The 21711-nt window shown below is 44.7% G+C and overlaps 1 protein-coding gene across 1 annotated transcript in view; it reads right to left on the reverse strand.

The window, feature by feature from the left end:
* Positions 1-2234: 2234 nt before the first annotated feature.
* Positions 2235-21711, reverse strand: part of cngb1a (cyclic nucleotide gated channel subunit beta 1a) — a 44790-nt gene continuing 25313 nt past the window's right edge. Inside the window, exons 16-32 of the mRNA XM_034529828.1 lie at positions 21350-21491; positions 20668-20769; positions 20434-20582; positions 19633-19866; positions 15428-15636; positions 15295-15345; positions 15029-15115; positions 13872-13936; positions 13213-13335; positions 12557-12698; positions 12272-12431; positions 11544-11641; positions 9790-9873; positions 9516-9634; positions 8759-8905; positions 2924-3141; positions 2235-2395 (exon numbers count right to left, since the gene is read on the reverse strand). Of these exons, the coding sequence (XP_034385719.1) occupies positions 2235-2395; positions 2924-3141; positions 8759-8905; positions 9516-9634; positions 9790-9873; positions 11544-11641; positions 12272-12431; positions 12557-12698; positions 13213-13335; positions 13872-13936; positions 15029-15115; positions 15295-15345; positions 15428-15636; positions 19633-19866; positions 20434-20582; positions 20668-20769; positions 21350-21491 (2291 nt within the window). The remainder of the gene's footprint in view (positions 2396-2923; positions 3142-8758; positions 8906-9515; positions 9635-9789; positions 9874-11543; positions 11642-12271; positions 12432-12556; positions 12699-13212; positions 13336-13871; positions 13937-15028; positions 15116-15294; positions 15346-15427; positions 15637-19632; positions 19867-20433; positions 20583-20667; positions 20770-21349; positions 21492-21711) is intronic.

Genomic DNA, 21711 nt, shown 5'->3' on the forward strand with positions numbered 1-21711 from the left:
AGCACATTTAAAGGAAAACATGTTTGAATGTATCATAGCGCCACCTACTGGCAAAGGGAAAACAGCGTTAAGTGACAAATGACATCGGATTTACATATAATTTACATGACGTGGTCTACACTTCACGTAGAGACACACGTTGCATGTATATGTTCGCATTGTCATTGCACCACCTACTGGCAAAAATAAATGACTTGTTTTATACTATGATGTATTACTCCTACTTTAGTGGCTTGGGATGCTCAAAAACACATGCCACTTTACACATGTGTCAAAGTTGATGGAAACAAATAATACATGTTTTTTGGTCATTAAAAATGGCCTGAATAAAAGTTATCTAAAGCTTTATGTTTCATGGACGAATTCCTGGGATGATCCTGCAGAATGATTACCATCTACCGTTATCATCTTGATAACGTTTTAATTCACCTTCACCCAGTACTCATAATTCATCTCTATTATGTAACTTATAAACTTCTCATTTAAATTACTGGATTTATTCAATGTTTCTCACCAACACTACATTTCGCGAGGTTACATGTGAAGTCATTTTGATAACGTTTTAATTTACCTTCACCCAGTACTCATGTTCACTGAGCAGAACCTGAACACATCACAATGGTACCGAATGGAACTTCGTTTGTTGCTATTACCGTTAACTATGATGTATTAATCCTAGTTTAGTGACTTGGGATGCTCAAAAACTTGTGCAACTTTACACATGTGTCAAAGGTGATGGAAACAAATAATTAACGTGTTTTTTTGGCTTGGTCGTAAAAAATCGCCTGAATAGCGCCCCCTACACATTTTACAAGCTTCCTCATTAAACAGGCTCTTGGAACTACAGTGGACTTCCTCCAAACTGCCCCAAACTTGTCATGCTTGATGAAAGTCACGAGCTGAGGAAATTGACAAGCCTATTTTCTCTATCAAAGTGCCACCTACTGGCGAAAATAAATCAGCGTTACGTGAAAAACAGAAAAATCAGCTTAAAATGAGATTTAGAACGTTCTCGGCTGATCGGGAAGGTGTCCTGCCGGCGCCCCTGACCGGCGCAAAGGAGCAAGGACCCGTTCATCGCTGCTCGCAGCTTTAATATTTGATTTTCTTCAATAACAAAGATGTAAACAGAGAGAAACTTTGATTTACATGTGAAACTGTTTTTACATGACAGATGATTATTGATTGAAGACGTTTCAACTGTGATCAGCTCATGTTCACACATACTAACCTTCTGTTTCTAGAAGAGCTTTGCTGAAGTTAACTCCAGTTTGTTCTAGGAGGCTTTTATTGGGAAACTCTGAAACAGGAATTAGTCTAATTAGTCTTTAAATCTAAGCTTCCTGTTTCTTTGAGCAATGACTGCTGATCTCTTCTCTTTTTCTTCAACTGATAATCAGAATCTGTTTGTCTCTTTGACCAGCGTTTAGTTCTTCATCTACTGAACTAAATAACATCTAATAATTCAGTCCAGGAGCTCTGACTGCCAACATACTATTAAATATGAGATGTTCATTCATCACTTGTTTAAATATCAGATCACATCACGTTTGAATACAGACTTCAAGGGAACAACTTCTCATTTCACTGAATTCTGGATTTGTTTCCTTAATTCCTCTTTTCAGTGGGACAGGAGAAGAAGAAGAAAAAATGAAGAAAAAGAAGAAGAAGAAGAAGAAGGAGGAGAAGAAGAAGAAGAAGGAGGAGAATAAAAACATGAACAACAAGAAGATGAAGAAGAAGAAAAGAAGGAGGAGGAGGAGAAGAAGAAAAAGATGAAGAAGAAGGAGGAAGAGAAGGTAGAGGAGGAGAAGGTGGAGGAGGAGGAGAAGAAGAAAAAGATGAAGAAGAAGAAGGAGGAGAAGAAGGAGTAGAAAAACATAAACAAGAAGAAGAAGAAGAAAAAGATGAAGAAGAAGAAAAAAAGATGAAGAAGAAGAAGGAGGAGGAGGAAGAGAAGGTAGAGGAGGAGAAGAAGGAGAAGAAAAAGATGATGAAGAAGAAGCAGGAGGAGAAGGAGAAGTAGGAGAAGGATAAGAAGAAGAAGGTGATGTAGGCAATGGAACGAGAAGCACCACCAGAAGAAGATGCTTCAGAACGTTAGACGGGTGTGCTTCTTCAAGAGGACAGAGACCAGAATGCACTGGGGTTTGTTGTCTCTCCACCGGAAACCCTCATCTCGTCTCTGAGGTTGAAATACATTCTGGGAAGCAGAAGAGTCCCGTGAGAATGACTCACTCCTTCTCCACCACAGTGAGCAGCTCCTCTCCTCGCGGTTTCGCCATCATCCTGATGACCACCGCGCTGTCGGTGGACTCCGACACAGCGTCGTCGTGGTCCTGAACAGCCACGAGAGGAACCGGAGAACGGTGGTGCATCGGAGAGGGGGGGGGGACTCGATAGACGAGGGGAGGAGCCTGGGCAGGAGGACAAGAATGAGGGAGGTCAACATGACAAGAGCTGAATGTGTCCTTGCTTACTTCCCTTAGTTCCTTTCCTTCTATTGGCAAAAAGGGAATTGGTGGTCTTCATGATATTTTCTCTAAAAACAAACTGAGAAGTGTCCTCGAGTAAGACACTGAACCGCCAGTTGCTCCCCGGGCGCTTCACTGCAGCCCACTGCTGCTTAATAACTAAGGATGGGTCAATGCAGAGCAGAAGTTACCCACTGGGATCAATAAAAGTGGACATTTATTTCTTAAAACACAAAGTTATTGTTTTGAGACCAAATTTACAAAGTCAGAAAAACAATGAAACAGAAAGATGTCCATGTTTGTCTTTCTAGCAGCGTCTGTCATTTTCCTGAGACATCACTCTCTGTCTCTACATTGCCTGAGACAGTATGTCTCACCTCTGTCTGTCCTGATCCTGAGACAGTGTGTCTCACCTCTGTCTGTCCTGATCCTGAGACAGTGTGTCTCACCTCTGTCTGTCCTGAGACAGTGTCTCACCTCTGCTGTGGTCTCAGCTTGTTGGTAGGTCTTCCTCAGTTTGGTGAAGGTCCCTTCTATTCCCACCTGCTGGGACACTTTCAAGGCCGCCTTGAACATTACAGGTGTGTCCGGTCTCGGCGGAATAACCTGCATCGCCTCTTTAGCTCCGGCCTTCTCGTCTGGCTTTGTGTCCTTCGTCAACATCGTCCTGCACAAACACAGAGACACAATGAGGACGTCTGAACAGAAAGACAGGGGTGCTGACCACGTAGGTCTCATACAGCACGTTCATCCAGTCTGCTGCAGCACCGTAATCTGACCCGAGATCCGTCGGAAGGAGACGAATGAGATGAATGAGACGAAAGGAGATGAAAGGAGACGAAAGGAGACGAAAGGAGACGAAAGGAGACGACAGGAGACTGAAGGAGACGACAGAGACAGTAGGAGACGGAAGGAGACGCAAGGAGATGAAAGGAGACAGAAGGAGACAGAGGAGCAGACGGAAGGAGACGAAGCAAGGAGACGAAAGGAAGGAGGCGACAGAAGGCGACGCAAGGAGACGATTGAGACGGAAGGATACGACTGAGACGGAAAGAGATGACAGACGCTGAGACGAAAGGAGACAACTGAGACGAAAGGAGACGAAAGGAAACGGAAGGAGACGGAGGAGCAGACGGAAGGAGATGAAGCAAGGAGACGAAAGGAAGGAGGCAACAGAAGGAGACGCTAGGAGACGATTGAGACGGAAGGAGACGACAGAGACGAAAGGAGACGACGGCGACAGAAGGAGACGACTGAGACGGAAGGAGACGACAGAGACAAAAGGAGACGAAAGGAGATGAAAGGAGACGACTGAGACAAAAGGAGGCAACTGAGACTGAAGGAGACGACAGAGACGGCTGAGACGAAAGGAGACGACTGAGACGAAAGGAGACGAAAGGAGACGACTGAGACGAAAGGAGACGAAAGGAGACGGAAGGAAACAGAGGAGTAGACCGAAGGAGACGAAGCAAGGAGACGAAAGGAAGGAGGCGACAGAAGGAGACGCAAGGAGACGATTGAGACGGAAGGAGATTACTGAGACGGAAGGAGACGACAGAGACGAAAGGAGACGACGGCGACAGAAGGAGACGACTGAGATGGAAGGAGACAACAGAAAAGGTAGGAGGAAGGAAAAGACTGAGACGGAAGGAGATGTCGGAGACAAAAGGAGACAAGTAGTAGTAGTATTAGTAGTAGCAGCTCTGTGGAGCTGTGTGTTCCTATAGACCTCAGTACTAGTAATAGTAGTAGTAGTAGTAGCTCTGTGGAGCCGTGTATTCCTATAGACCTCAGTAGTAATGACTTCATGAACTTCTTCAATGAAAAGATTTGAACTATTAGAGGCAAGATTGATGATCTCTTGCCCTCAACTACTGCCGATCTGTCATCAAGAGGAGTGGCCTTGGAAACGGCTGTATGCCCTGGTGTATATTTGGATAGCTTTTCTCCCATTAACCTAGACCAATTGTCTTCAACGGTTTCTACTTCTAAACCGTCTACCTGTCTCATAGACCCCATCCCAACGAGGCTGCTTAAAGACGTGTTACCTTTAATTGGCACCTCTCTGCTGGATATTATTAATGTGTCTTTGCTAACAGGCCATGTACCACATTCCTTCAAAGTAGCTGTAATTAAACCTCTCCTGAAAAAGCCCACTCTTAATCCAGAGGTGTTGGCTAACTACAGACCGATCTCTAACCTTCCCTTCCTCTCTAAGATCCTTGAGAAAGTAGTCGCGAATCAGTTGTGTGACTTTCTACATCATAATAGTTTATTTGAGGAGTCAGGATTTAGAAAACACCACAGCACAGAGACAGCACTGGTGAACATTACTAATGACCTCCTAATTGCATCAGATAAAGGACTCATCTCTGTACTGGTCTTGTTCGACCTTAGTGCTGATAAAGGACTCATCTCTGTACTTGTTTGGTTACACCTTAGTGCTTGTTACGTGTCAGTGTTGTGTGTTTTCCTCTCCCTCCATGTTGTCATGGGTGCCGGCTTCTGTCTCTCCTATAGGGAGTTTGTGGCAGAGCTACGTAAGGTGTTCCACCATCCAGCCAGTGGTCAGGACCCCGGTGTCCAGTTGAGCAGTATCCAACAGGGTGGTGGCAGAGTGGCGGACTACTCGGTGGAGTTCAGGTTGGCTCCTGCGGAGAGCGGGTGGAACGATCCGGCACTTCGGGTCACCTTCCGGAGGGGGCTCAGCGAGGCGGTGAGAGACCAGCTAGCCACACGGGAGGAGTGCTCTTCCCTCGATGACCTCATCAACCTCGCCATCCACATCGATGGACGCCTCTGTGAGAGGAGGCAGGAGCGAGTCCTCCGGGGATCCCTTTCCACCCCCCACAGACCCAGCACACAGGAGAGGACCCTCGCCTTAGCTCAACCTACTCCCCCTATTCCCGTCCTGCCCTCATCACAGACGACGACTTGCGAGGAACCCATGCAGCTGGGACGCACGCGCCTTAGCCCAGCCGAACGGGAGGCCCGATTCATGGCAGGCCTGTGTCTCTACTGTGGCCAGAAGGGACATCGCATCAGCGGCTGCCCCACCTGGCTAAAAGATTAGGCTCACCAGGACCTCGGGAGATCCTAGTGAGTCACCTTTCCTGTTCCCGTAGTCCTGCACCACCGAGCCGGCGGATTAGCGTCACCCTGGCCTGGGCGGATCAGCAGATTACAGTGGGGGCCCTCCTCGATTCTGGGGCGGATGAGTGTTTCCTGGACTCGGAGTTCGCTGCCCAGGCTAACATCCCACTAGAAGCACTGGAGGAGCCCGTAGAGGCCTTTGCACTGGACAACCGCCATCTGGCCCGCATCACCCAGTGCACCCGTCCCATCTCCCTCACCGTGGCGGGAAACCATGTGGAGAACCGCCAGTTCTACCTGATCAAGTCCCCACTGGCGCCTGTGATCCTAGGGTACCCCTGGTTTGTAGAGCATGAGCCACACATTGCCTGGTCCTCTGGGACGATCCTGGAGTGGAGTTCCTCCTGTCACGCCCAGTGTCTAAAGGCAGCCCCCAGCCCGTCACCCCGACCAATCCCAAGTGCCCCTCCCCCGGACATTTCCTCTATTCCTACCACGTTCTGGGAGAGGTTTTCAGCAAGACCCAGGCTCAGTCGCTCCCTCCACATAGGCCGTACGACTGTGCAATTGACCTCCGCCCTGGGGCTTCCCTTCCCAGCAGTCGGCTGTACAGCCTGTCTATTCCGGAGAAGGCTTCTTACATCTCGGAGTCAGTGGCAGCAGGGCTCATTCGGCCGTCGTCCTCCCCGGTGGCAGCGGGCTTCTTCTTCGTGAAAAAGAAGGATGGGGGCAGTTCTCCTCCGTGCAGAGTCATCTGAACAGGTGTCGTCGCATCTGGGAGGTCACCAGAGCCGCCTTACTCTGAGCGGCTGAACGTGGCAGCCGGGGAGCCAACCGTCGCCGGAACCCAGCTCCCGCATACCAACTGGGGCAGAAGGTTTAGCTGTCCTCCAAGGATCTTCCCCTGCAGTCGACCGCCAAGAAGCTGGATCCCTGGTTCGTTGGACCCTTTGAGATCACAAGGGTGCTCAGTCCTGCAGCGGTGAGGCTGAGACTTCCAACCTCCATGAGGATCCATCCAGTGTTCCATGTGTCGCGAATTAAACCTTGTCTCCCACAGTCCCCTGATGCCTCCTGCCCCAGTTCCACCTCCCCTAAGATTGTGGATGGGCACCCTCAGTGGAATGTTTGGATGTTCGCCGACGAGGACGTGGGTACCAGTTTCTGGTGGTCTGGGTGGGCTATGGTCCAGAGGAACGAAGCTGGGTGTCCCGCCAGCTCATTATGGACCCGAGAATGTTGACTGACTTTTATCAGGCCCATCCCGATAAGCCTGGCAAGTCGCCAGGTGGCTCCCGTAGAGGGTGGGGTGGGGGGGGGGGGGGGGGGGGTATTGTCAGGACTCAGCCAGCCGTACTCCCTCCTCAGCCCGTTCACACAGTGACACCCGGTACCTCAGAGCGCTGCCAGGGAGCTACGGGCTTGGAGGCGGGGACAAGCCAGGGGCGCTCCAACTCACACCTGAAGCCACTCAGCTCATCCCACAGCTGCAGCTCGTCAGCTCGTTGTATTCGGGGGATAAAGATCAGGACAGTCTGTGCTGACGTTGCGAGTTTGTGCCATGATGTCCGTGGACTTTCCTCCTCGGGTCTTTACTGAGTTTTTGTATGGAGTATTTTCTTGGGTTTTTTGTATGGATTATTTTCTGTTCGACCATCAAGTGGATTACCTTTTTTTCACTTCCCCTGGAGAAGAGGAGTTTTTGGTTTGTCAGGTTTGATGTTCAATCACTCTTGGATTAAGGGGACACTTTGAGTTTTTTGTGTTTCTTTTTCGTAGTGACTTGTGTTCTAATAAACTACGCTGTGTGTTTGGCTAAAACTAAAACCTTCCTGTTGTCGTGCGCTTGGGGTCAGAGACAAACCATAACAGATTCTTGTTGTTCTGAGTTTGGACTCATGGTTTAATGCACTTATTGTAAATCGCTTTGGATAAAAGCGTCAGCTAAATGACATGTAATGTAATGTAATCTCTGTACTGGTCTTGTTAGACCTTAGTGCTGATAAAGGACTCATCTCTGTACTGGTATTATTAGACCTTAGTGCTGCGTTCGACACCATTGATCATGACATCCTATTACAGAGACTGGATCAGTCGATTGGCATTTCAGGTACCGCACTAAGTTGGTTTAAATCCTATTTATCAGATCGATCTCAATTTGTATTTGTAAACGATGAAGCCTCAATGACCACTAACGTTAATCACGGAGTTCCACAAGGTTCTGTGCTTGGTCCAATTTTATTTACCTTATATATGCTTCCTTTGGTCCTCTAACCAGACCTTGTCGAGTTCCATCCATCCATCTTCCATCTCAGTGTTAATAAAATAAAATACTAACATTGTACCCAGGCATCCATTCTGCATAAGGCTTCCATTCCTTATCAAAGCCCACATAAGAGGAAAACAAGCAGTGAACAAGTACTGAACAAACTATGACTCAGATAAGAACTGTTACGTGACGTGACTGAAGCTGACTCAGAAACTCGGCTAAAGTTGAGACGGATTGAAAAGAACTGCATCCTGGTCATCGAACAACACACTGATTAGACAAATGCTGGAGGCGGGATCGTGAGCCGTGAGGGTGGGACCACCCTGTGCTCCAACCAGAGGAGTCCAAAGTCTAAACCAAGAGACTCCTCCTTCTAATTTTCAGCCAATCACGCTTGCTCTTAAAGACTATATAATGCTAAAAGTTTCCCTTGGAAAATCAGTCTGTTACCGAAAGATGCCTTGAGCTGACTTAACTCAGACCCGTGCTGCACGTTAAATACTTTGTTGTCACCGGACTTTTGTTCTACCGCACTTGAATAAATCCACTTGTTTTGATTTTAACTTTGCCGTCCTGGTCATCTTTTTCCCAACCTTCGACATCAGTCACATTTCAAACTTTAATTATCATAACGACGGTAGAGAACAAGTCATGCTCATAGAGCCTGTTACACACACAGACGCATGCTTTCCTTTCTTTCTTATCTTAAGTCAGTCATTCATTTTACATATAATTGAGACAGTTTCTTGGTTTTCAGTTCATTATTCAACCCTTTCAACTTGGAAAAGGAGTGCTCTCTAAGAAGAAAGTAAAACTCACTGATTGAACAGAGGTCAGCTGACTCCCTATCTCCCTGGATATATGTACTGTGTTTGATGACCCATAAGCCAGGCAGCACCTTGGGTGCAGGACTTTATCTTACTTGGCTTTCTTGCGGAGGAGTTTCTGAGACTCTGGGTAGTGCACCAAGATCTCTGCCAGGTCCTTCTTATCCAGGATGAAGAGGTTGGCGAAACCGTGCGCCTTTACGTTGGCAGTCCGTCGGTTGCCCCCGCCTCCTGCCAGCAAACTGACCAATCGATGAAAAGAGAGAGGGGTCACAACTCACTCAGATTTCAGAGTCCAATTAAATCACAAAAGGCTCTTTTTTCCTCTTGGCAGAAACATTTTCAATGCTAAACATAGTAAATGTTCTGCTGCTTCGAGTCAGTGCCTGTTGAGGACCACAGTCTACTAGACATCTATCAGAAGAGGAGTGGCATTGTGGGTAGTAGAAGCAATAACATTATTAAATTGAAATGATAAATAACTTTTCTATTCTATTCTGAGTTTTTTCCAATATGTAACTTACACATACAAGAAAAAAGAGAAACAAAGAAACCCTGAAACTTAAATGAAAGTTTCTCTCTGTATGCGTCCGTTTATGTTTTGCTTCGTGGGTTTGGTTTTGGACCCCTGATCCTCAGCCCCAGGTTCCCAATCATCAGGCCAGTTCCTGAGTCAGGACTCTAAAGTGGTCGCGCTTACATCACTGACCTTTAAAGTGGTCCAGCTTACATTGCTGACCTCTAAAGTGGTCCAGCTTACATCGCTGTGCATTGCGGTCCTGCTTATGTGGTCCAGTAGGGATGAAGCTTTCAGTCTTTTTGAGTTATTAAATGAAAGGAAGCAGTTCTGACCTGATCTCTCCGAACACAGAGCCGGATCTAATGGTGACAAACACCGTCTGCAGGTCTGGACCGCCCACCACCTGAACCTCCCCCTGTTTAATGATGTACATCTCCCTGCCGATCTCCCCCTGCAACACACACACACACACGCACACACACACACACACACACACACACACACACACACACACACACACACACAAACACACGCAAGTCCACACACATTGGAACAGAACAGAAGAACAATAAAAGGGAACGGCTGCTGCCCCCCCACCCCACACACCTTCTTACAGACGAAGTCTCCGGGCAGGTAGACCACAGACTTGAGCCTTGTCAGCAGGTCGAACACCATCTGTCTGTCGCAGCCCTGAGACGTTCAGTGAGAGTTTCACATGAAGTTGTTTCCACACCCCTGTGGAAGGATTATCTTACCTCATCTCATTGTATCTCATCTTCTTATCTCACTGTATCTCATCTCATTGTATCTCATCTTCTCATCTCACTGTATCTCATCATCTCATCTCATTGTATCTCATCTTCTCATCTCATTGTATCTCATCTCACTGTATCTCATCTTCTCATCTCACTGTATCTCATCTCATTGTATCTCATCTTCTCATCTCATTGTATCTCATCTCACTGTATCTCATCTTCTCATCTCACTGTATCTCATCTCACTGTATCTCATCTTCTCATCTCACTGTATCTCATCTCATTGTATCTCATCTTCTCATCTCATTGTATCTCATCTCATTGTATCTCATCTTCTTATCTCACTGTATCTCATCTCATTGTATCTCATCTTCTCATCTCACTGTATCTCATCTCATTGTATCTCATCTTCTCATCTCACTGTATCTCATCATTTCATCTCACTGTATCTCATCTTATTGTATCTCATCTTCTCATCTCATTGTATCTCATCTCATTGTACCTCATCTTCTCATCTCATTGTATCTCATCTCATTGTATCTCATCTTCTCATCTCACTGTATCTCATCTCATTGTATCTCATTTTCTCATCTCATTGTATCTCATCATCTCATCTCACTGTATCTCATCTTCTCATCTCACTGTATCTCATCTTCTCATCTCACTGTATCTCATCTCACTGTATCTCATCTTCTCATCTCACTGTATCTCATCTCATTGTATCTCATCTTCTCATCTCACTGTATCTCATCTCATTGTATCTCATCATCTCATCTCACTGTATCTCATCTTCTCATCTCACTGTATCTCATCTCATTGTATCTCATCTTCTCATCTCATTGTATCTCATCTTCTCATCTCACTGTATCTCATCTCATTGTATCTCATCATCTCATCTCACTGTATCTCATCTTCTCATCTCACTGTATCTCATCTCATTGTATCTCATCATCTCATCTTACTGTATCTCATCTTCTCATCTCACTGTATCTCATCTTCTCATCTCACTGTATCTCATCTCATTGTATCTCATCTTCTCATCTCACTGTATCTCATCTCATTGTATCTCATCTTCTCATCTCATTGTATGTCATCTTCTCATCTCACTGTATCTCATCTCATTGTATCTCATCTTCTCATCTCATTGTATGTCATCTTCTCATCTCACTGTATCTCATCTCATTGTATCTCATCTTCTCATCTCACTGTATCTCATCTCATTGTATCTCATCTTCTCATCTCACTGTATCTCATCTCATTGTATCTCATCTTCTCATCTCATTCTATCTCATCTTCTCATTTCATTGTACCTCATCTCATTGTATCTCATTCAGTTTCCAAATTAAACCTGCTCATCGTATCTCATCTTTTATCTCCATCTTATTTAATCTTATCTCATCTTATTTGATCTGATCTTATTTGATCTGGTCTGGTCTTATTTTATTTAATCCCATTTTATTTGTTCTCATCTCATCTCATTTAATCTCATCTCATTTTATTTGATCTCATCTCATCTCATTTAATCTCATCTGATTTAACCTCATCTCATTTTATTTGATCTCATCTCATGTTATTTGATCTCATCTCATTTAATCTCATCTCTACCTGAAACAAGGCGACCTTGCTGACAATGGTGTAGTTGACGTCCACGGCCATGTCCAGCCTCATCTTAGCGGGAAGCTGCATCAGCAGCTCCTGTTCATCTGCAAAGAGAACATCACTTTGAGTGTTCCTAAACGAGACATTCAGGGACAAAGTTTACTTCTGGAGATATAACCATGATGATACATGTACTGCAGCACTCAAGCACTTTCAGGCTACTTGAGTATTTAAAAGTAATGGGACATTTTTTTGACAGCTGCAGTTATTGGTTACTTTGCAAATGGAGATTTTACATCTTATAAAATATGTTGATATTTTAATTACTAAGCAAAAGAAAGTAAGCTACTCAACAAGATGCAACATTAAAGTACTGATTACCTGTACATTAGTAATATTTGTACTTTTGTCTGTACATTTACTCAAATGATGGCCTTTTTTATATGGTTGTACTACCTTCACATAATATTTAAAAAATATTTTTTCGTTATCTTTGTACTCAAGCTGTCATCATGTTTCGTCCATTTCTATTGTCTCTTATTTATTTTAAACCTCATTCTACTATATTTATATTCTTGTCTTCTCCGGCATTTCTTTGCATTTTGAATTGCTTCTGTGTTTACGAGCCCTAGAATGAGGTTTAAACCTCATTGTTTGTCCCGGTTTTATCTGCTGCTTGTGTTGTTACAAGAAAAAGAGCTTCTACTGGGATACAAACTGAGAACACCTCTTACCCAGCATGCCCTGGCTCTTCCAGGTATAGTCGTACCAGGTCTTAATGCGGTTCTGGACCTCTCCGGGGATGTTGTAGGAGTTCATGTACTTGACGGTGCTGTCCATGCAGGCTCGGTAGTAGTTCTCCCCGGCGGTCGCGGCTCCTACCACGTCTCTCATCTAGGACCAAACAATCAGGTTAAGGAGGACCAAAGACACCCACCTTCATCTCATTCACTTTGGATTCTTTGTTTGACTGTCATCGCTTTGTAACGTCGTCATGATCCATATAATAAACAACTGACCTGACCGATCATGATGGAGAAGGCAAAGACACCAACAAAGTAATTGATGAGCTGGAAGCAGATCTCAAAGACGGTGGTGGGGTCCGGGAGTCCTCCGATGGTGATCAACGTCTTCACGGCAAAATAGTAACAGCGAATATAACTGGAGGAAAAACACAATGGGATATCCACTAACAGTTAAAAATCATGTCTTCAGCCTTGTTTAAGCTTCATCATGCAGCTCTGAGATTAAGTTCTCAGGCCAATTAATGTGAGGAGTTTCAAACTCATCACCAAACTTTGGGCTCATTTTCATGTCGAACTCGTGTCTTAACTCAATGCACACTTCCCCTTCACCGTTTAACTCATTAAAGCTCCTGGTGGAGTGTTCTTGGAAGTCTTTGACCGCCAACAAACATCCTTCTTAATGAACATAAAGAAGATGGCAGACTTCTTCTTCACTGCTTTTATCGCCACACTGCTGCCATCTGCGACTACAGGATCGTATCGGTTCAACCTTGTAGTCATGAACCCTCAGCATTCTTCAGCCTCACTGTTCTCCTGTCCTCCAATGGTCTGACTTCCTGCTCATTTTAAAAACATCCTTGTGTGTTTAACAGAGTGGTGTGAAGCAGAAGCTTCAGAAACTGGTCAAGAAAGTGACCGGCGGTTCTTACGCGTTGCCTTTCCCGTTGTAGACCCACTTGGTAGACCCCAGTCCTTCATAGTCTGATCCCCAGTAGAAGAGACAAGCATTGATGTGCAGAGAGTACAGCAGGTAGGTGGAGGTCCGGATCACCCTGACACACACACACACACATGAAGATGAAATTCCACACAAACATAATTCACCAACATAATTACATGTGAGGCTCCTCAAGGACAAATTCGATCTACCGGGTGTGCTCGAGGTTGCCCTAGATTGATTATTTTTCTTTTTAGCCTCATGTCTGTGACAATAATATGTAGATAATACCAATAATCTGTAATATTCATTTTTATTATTATTTAATGAATTCAATATTAATATTTGTAATTGTTTGACCTGTTTATGAGGCACTGCAGGAAGGCCTCTAAAGCATTTTACTTGTTCAAACAGACAACAGAAGGACACAATCCCAGATGAGACTGAATATCACCAGTTAGTTCAACTTCATCCTGGTTTTATCGACCCACTGATGTGATAAACAATTCTTTCAGGAAATGTATCTGTTTTGGTTGTTATTTATAACCAGACCCAATATACTGAAGGTTGTGATATCAAGACTCATGAATAATGAAAAGACACAAGAGAAACAGCACCCCTGGTGGTTCTTGGAGGTAAACCTCTCATCACCTGTAGATGTATGCCTTCTTCATCACAGCCTCCATTCTGTCGTTGAACTCAAAGAAAGCCATGTACTGCCAGAGGAGAGACGAGACTCAGCTGAGTATCTTCACTCATTGAACATCTGCATGAACATCTGCATGAACATCTGCACGAACATCTGCATGAACATCTGCATGAACATCTGCATGAACATCTGCATGAACATCTGTATGAACATCTGCATGAACATCTGTACGAACATCTGTACGAACATCTGCATGAACATCTGCATGAACATCTGCATGAACATCTGTATGAACATCTGTATGAACATCTGCATGAACAACTGTACGAACATCTGTACGAACATCTGTATGAACATCTGTACGAACATCTGCATGAACAACTGTATGAACATCTGTACGAACATCTGCATGAACAACTGTACGAACATCTGTACGAACATCTGCATGAACATCTGTATGAACATCTGTACGAACATCTGTACGAACATCTGTACGAACATCTGCATGAACAACTGTATGAACATCTGTACGAACATCTGCATGAACAACTGTACGAACATCTGTATGAACATCTGCATGAACAACTGTATGAACATCTGTATGAACATCTGTATGAACAACTGTACGAACATCTGTATGAACATCTGCATGAACAACTGTACGAACATATGTACGAACATCTGCATGAACATCTGTATGAACATCTGTATGAACATCTGTATGAACATCTGTATGAACATCTGTATGAACAACTGTACGAACATCTGCATGAACAACTGTACGAACATCTGTAGAACAACTGTATGAACATCTGCATGAACATCTGTATGAACATCTGTACGAACATCTGTACGAACATCTGTACGAACATCTGTATGAACATCTGCATGAACATCTGTAGAACAACTGTACGAACATCTGTACGAACATCTGCATGAACATCTGTATGAACATCTGTATGAACATCTGTATGAACAACTGTACGAACATCTGCATGAACAACTGTATGAACATCTGTATGAACATCTGTACGAACATCTGCATGAACAACTGTATGTACATCTGAATGAACATCTGCATGAACAACTGTATGAACATCTGCATGAACAACTGTATGAACATCTGCATGAACATCTGCATGAACATAAACCAGCCAACCTTCAGCAGACGAGGGAACCTCAGCAGCGAGTTGACGCCCGTGAAACAGTAGAGGATCTCCAAGGGAAACAGACTGATGACATCCATCTGCAGAGAGATGGATTATAGTTGTAATGTTTAATCAATAACAAGCAATCAAAGTGGAACACAGCAGGAGATCTGAGATGCTTATGTTTATATCATGTATATTATATTTGTATTGTGCGTCATCACATGACGGCTAAAGGGTCTCAAACCAACATTAAAGTATTTGATGTGCATCTCACCTTGAATCTCTCAGTGGTCATGTAGTTTTCTCTCATGTCCTTTTTATCACACTGAAATAAAACGTTTCAGGTGAAAGAAGTTCAGATCAAAAGACAGAAGACAGAAGTTTATGTGTTCGTTGGTTCCACTGACCACGATGTCTCCCCCGCGGACAAACTGCAGTCGGGGCTGGAAGACGAGGATGTCGGCGATGTAGATGAGGTCACAGGTGTAGTCCATCAGCAACCACAGGTGGAGGTTCTCGGAAGTTTGGTAGGGGAACGCCCAGCGGATGGGGATCAACCACACGTTCCAGTTCCACGCTGCCACGACACAGAAGAGCCAGAGGACGTAGATGAGATCTGTCAGGCAGAGACAGGAAGTTCACATATATATCATATATATCATAATCATATCAGACCTGTGAGACTGAGACTGGAAGTCGACATCACTGAGACAGGAAGTCGACATCGTATATATATATATATATATATATATATATATATATGATATATATGATTATATATGATTATGATATATACGATATATATATCGTATATATCGTATATATCATATATATCGTATATATCATAATCATATGATCAATCAATTCAAGATATCGCAGTAGCTGCCCATATGTTTTTTTAAAATTTCTTATTGTTTTTTCCTCTTTCCTCTCTTTTTCTTTTCCTTTCTTTCACGTTTTGGTTTGAACTTCATTTCCAACGGACAGTAACTTTTTCGCAATTACAATGGACAATGACTGGGACCTGGAGACAGGGCTGTGATCCCGGTGGAGCTACAGAGAAGGGCTCCGGCTGCAGGTCGGGTGCTAAGAGGAGTGCGAAAACAAGGAAATACAAACCCCCGGTACCGGCGATCATAACGGGGAACGTGAGGTACTGATGAGCTAGGCGCGCTGGTTATGACCGAGAGGATCTTCCGTGAGTGCCGGACCACAGCGCGTCTGTGCCCGGCTTCAGGACTGTTGGAGCGGTCAGAGACGCTTTACTGGGCGCTAAGAAGAGAGGGGCGGGATTGCAGTGCATGTGAATGAGAGGTGGTGGCCCGACCACGTGTGTGAAGGAGCGTCTCTGTAGCCCGAACATTGAACTGTTAGCCGTGGGGATGCGCCCGTACTATCTGCCGAGGGAGTTCACGTCCGCCATTGTTGTTGCTGTTTATGTGCCGCCATCAGCTGACGCTGAGGAAGCAGTGGACACCATCCACTCTGTGTCTGGACTGCTGAACCAACAGCTGGGGGCTTTTCTGATGATCACTGGTGACTTTAATCACACCACCCTGGTTAAAGTTCTGCCAACTTTTCAGCAATATGTAGACTGCCCCACAAGGAACAATAGAACTCTGGACTTCCGATCACGACCTGGTCCTGCTGACACCCAAGTATGTTCCTCTGGTGAAGAGGCTGCCTGTGACCACCAGGACTGTGAGGAAGTGGTCTCTGGAGGCTGATGACGCCCTGCAGGACTGCTTCGAGTCAACGGACTGGGATGTGCTGTGTGGACCACATGGGGTGGACATCAACAGCATGACGGACTGTATCACAGAATACATCAAGTTCTGTGAACACACCACCATCCCATCCCCAACTGTGCGTTGCTTCCCCAACAACAAGCCCTGGATCACCAAGGACCTGAGGGCTCTTCTTAACAAGAAGAAAGCTGCTTTCAGGTCTGGGACAGGGATGAGCTAAGGAGAGTCCAGCGCAACCTGAAGGTGAAGTTCAGGGAGGGCAAGGATTCCTACAGGAGGAAGCTGGAGGCCAAACTCCAGAAGAACAATACGAGGGAGGTGTGGACCGGGATGAAGCAAATCACTGGCTTCAAGGTTGGAGGGAGACAGCCAGGGGGCTCCCTGGAGAAGGCCAACGAGCTAAACTGTTTCTTCAATAGGTTTAATTCACAGCCCTCATCTGTCTCCTCCACACAACACACCTCTCAAACACCTCCCTCTCTGTCTCCCCTGTTGAGCTGCACAATCACTGAGCCCTCAACATCAATGGGCTCTTCCCCCCTCCCCTCCCCCCTCTCTCTGTGACGACTGCGCAGGTGAGAAGACAGCTGAAGAAACTTCACCAACGCAAGGCGGAAGGTCCTGATGGCATCAGCCCCAGGGTCCTTAAGACCTTCGCCACCCAGCTGTCTGGTTTCCTGCAGCACCTCTACAACTTGAGCCTGAGGCAGGAGGAAGTCCCGGTGCTGTGGAAGACGTTGTGCCTGGTCCCTGTTCCAAAGAAGTCGATTCCATCTGGCCTCAATGACTACCGACCGGTTGCCCTCACATCCCATGTGATGAAGGTGCTGGAGAGGCTGGTCTTGGCCCACCTCCGACCGCAGGTGAAATCATCACGGGACCCTCTGCAATTCCCTTACCGGCCTCATGTGGGAGTGGATGACGCCATCATCTACCTGCTGCAACGAGCTCAGTCGCACCTGGATGGAACCGGTGTCTCTGTGAGAGACTTTCTTTGACTTCTCCAGTGCATTTAACACCATCCAACCACTGCTGCTGAGTGAGAAGCTGCAGGTGGTGGGGTTAGACTCGTCCACCATCTCCTGGATCACTGACTACCTCACAGGCAGACCACAGTATGTCCGACTGGGCCGTGTGCTGTCTGAAACGGTGGTCAGTGATGTTAGAGCCCCCCAAAAGGAACTGTTCTGTCTCCCTTCCTGTTCACCCTGTCCACCACTGACTTCCAGTACGACTCGGGGTCATGCCATGTGCAGAAGTACTCTGATGACTCTGCAGTGGTCGGGTGTATTAGGGATGGACGGGAGGAGGAGTACGGAGCAGTGGTGAGTGACTTTGTGGAGCGGGCCGGTGAGAATCAGCTGCTTCTGAACGTGGCCAAGACCAGAGAGATGGTGGTTGACTTCAGGAGGAAGACGACAGCTCCTAGACCTTCGAGTGTCCTGGGAGTGGACGTGGACATGGTGGAGGAGTACAAGTACCTGGGTGTCTCCATCAACAGCCGACTGAACTGGAAGACCAACATCAACGCTGTCTACAAGAAGGGGATGAGTCCGCTGTCACAAGGACCGATACAGGAAAACATTCCTGCCCACAGCAATTGGACTGTTCAACAAATCACTTCTGGCCAGATCCTCTGTGTACTCACTGTACACATTCACATTTATATTGATTTACACTTCATATACACTACACATACTTTACATTTTGCACACTCTGTTTAAACTTAAATTAATGTCCTTAAATACACACTGCAGTTATTCGTATTCTATTGTGTATATATATTTTACATATTTTGCACACTCTGTTTACATTTAATTTTATTGAATTTCCTTATTGTATTCTATTGCGTATATATATATATATTTAATATATATATATATTTTGTATATATCTGTCATCCCTGTTCTTATATTTTATTTTATTTTATTTTGTGTGTTTAGTTTATTTAGTTTATTCCATTTGTTGTCTGTAAAGTGTTGGGCGCTACTATGACAACACATTTCCCTTTGGGGATTAATAAAGTATATATCTATCTATATATATCATACTCATATATATCATATTCATATATATCATAATCGGATCAGACCACTGCAACACGGTGGAGAGGAACAAGTACTCCGAGTCATACTGTGCATTTCTGAGGTACTTCTACATTACTTGAGTATTTCCACTTCATCCTACTTCACTACATCTCAAGTACTTTTATATGACAGCTTTAGTTACTTTACAGATTCAGATTATGAATCAACTAATAAATAATGATGTATTATTACATAAAACTAGCAGCAGAATATAAAGTCATGAAAATGAACACATGAATAAATTAATAAGATATTTTATTCTATATCATGAGTACTTTTGGTACTTGAAGTATATTTTGTTGCTTCGTACCTCATTTTATTTCAGTATCATTTAGAAAGCAGGATGTTGACTTGTCTTTCTACACTGTGGTATTAGTACTTTACTGCAGTAAAGGATCACAGTACTTCTTCCAGGGATGTCAATATGGTACTTACTGCTAGTTTTCACATAATTAGAATCTCCATAAATCTCTCAATAATATTTGTTTATTATCCGGCGATTAATTGATCAAATATAAGAAAACTATCTTTGAATATTCATTTGTCCAGAGATCAAGAAGCAGATGGCTTTGTTCGTGAAACAACAGCTCCGCTTCCCTTTAGGGCCACATGTGAACTCATACACGGACCAGATGTCCTCACAGAACTATCTGTGGACGTGAGGACATCTGGACAGACAAAAGAAAGAACAGACACAAGAAGAGACAGAAACACATAGATAATATACAAATTAAGCATTAAAAGAAATTATGTTTTTTGTAACTGTCTGTTGCTTACCGGTAAACGGGTCGATGCTGGAAGGGAAGCGGTAATCCACAAGGACTTGGACCCAGGACGGCATCGGGGGAAGTTTGGGCAGTTTAGGAATTGTAACTGAACGTCCCAAAAGTTCAAAGGGGAGCACAAACGCCTTCTCTTCCTCTTCCTCTTCCTCTTCTGCTGCTGGAGGGACATCATCCTTCTTCTCTTCTGGAGGAGGAGGTGGAGGAGGAGGAGGAGCTTTGCTCGGTGCTGCAGAAAGAATCAATACAGAAATAATGAAGCTGAATGGGGAGTTTTTCCAGATCCGATGTGAGGTCAAAGTTCAGGGATGTCGTATGTGGGGGGAGTCTGAGGGGAGTTTGTTATATTGGGCTATACAAAATAAACTGATTCGAATTGAATTGAAACATATGAAGACAAATACATGAAGACAATGATATGAAGACAAATACATGAAGACAATGATATGAAGACAATTACATGAAGACAAAGACACAACGACATGAAGACAAAGACATGAAGACAAATACATGAAGACAATGATATGAAGACAACGACATGAAGACAAAGACACAACGACATGAAGACAAAGACATGAAGACATGAAGACAAAGACACAACGACATGAAGACAAAGACACAACGACATGAAGACAAAGACATGAAGACATGAAGACAAAGACATGAAGACATGAAGACAAAGACACAACGACATGAAGACAAAGACATGAAGACATGAAGACAAAGACATGAAGACATGAAGACATGAAGACAAAGACACAATGACATGAAGACAAAGACAACATGAGACACTTACAGGCTGAAGGACTGTCTTCTTCAGACTCGTCTGGGTCCACCAGCCGGTCTTTTTGCCGCTCCGTCCGACCTTTAAACAGCCTAACGAGCTCGCTCAGACGGTCCTGGATGATCACGCTGCCGACGCTGGCTGCTGACAGAGGACTCATCCTATGGGACGACAGCATGTCACTAAGCGTGAGGGATGGACGGGACGGAGGTTGAGGACAAAGTGCGTCTGTGTGGTTTCTCTCACTCATCGTCTGCAGTCAGCAGGTCTCCCTGCCTGGACCAGGTCTTCAGACCAGTTGTCGACATTTCATTATCATCCACATCAGCAGACAGATCCCCTGCAGCACTGAGAGGGACACGGCAGGAGGGCATGGAGACAACAACATGGACAGAAGTATGGAAATAACCAGATAGGGCCTAAAAAAATGGTCTAGAGACCTTTTCTTTTGCTTTTAACTGAACGTCGAAAGTGTTTGATTCTTTCAAAACAAGCAAACAAGGAAACAAAGACAAAGACATAAACATGAAGAAATGAAAACATCAACAAAGGAAACGATTCAGAATATTAGGACAAGCCCATGTCAACAGAGACGTAACCACAAAATAATAAGACAACCGTCTGGTTCTTTAGGTGTTAAAGCTGCATTCTCTCTTTTGACCACCAGGGGGTGACTCCTCTGGTTGTATAGAAGTCTATATAAATGACTCTACTTCTCTTGATTTATTCCCTCAGTAAACATTTTAAACATGAGTTTATGGTCAATTTCTAGTTTCAAGTCACAAATCCAACATGGCAACAGCCAACAGGACTCATCTTGGGTCTATGTTTCTCTAATAACTCAAACTAGAGGTTTTACAATGCCACAGTATCTCTAGTGCCCCATCAGGCCGGTCAGCAGCGCTGCACATCAAGACTGGTCCGTTACCTGAGCTTTGACAGCGGGGCACTCAGAGTTCTGAATTCTGGGGTTGTGGTCATTTTAGGGATGTTCAGGCCTTGCCCCACATCCTGATCCACATCCTCCACCCTCAGCTCTGGAGCTCCACCCACAGCTCCAGCACAGCCCCCTGAGGGACAGAGCAGGAAAACTGGTGAACGGCGACATCTTCTCAGTGGTCTCAGTGTGACTGACATCAGGCTTCAACAACCTGCTGACATGATGGTTTAGTTTAGTATTCAGTGTTCAATAAACCAAAAGGCTGGAAGTTAACAGGCATATTTATTATAATTATATAATTATAAAAGAGATGAGCAAGTGGCAAACAGCTCGCTACTTTTAGCATATTT

Source organism: Cyclopterus lumpus, chromosome 3, assembly GCF_009769545.1.
Source record: "Cyclopterus lumpus isolate fCycLum1 chromosome 3, fCycLum1.pri, whole genome shotgun sequence".
Taxonomy (NCBI): Eukaryota; Metazoa; Chordata; class Actinopteri; order Perciformes; family Cyclopteridae; genus Cyclopterus; species Cyclopterus lumpus.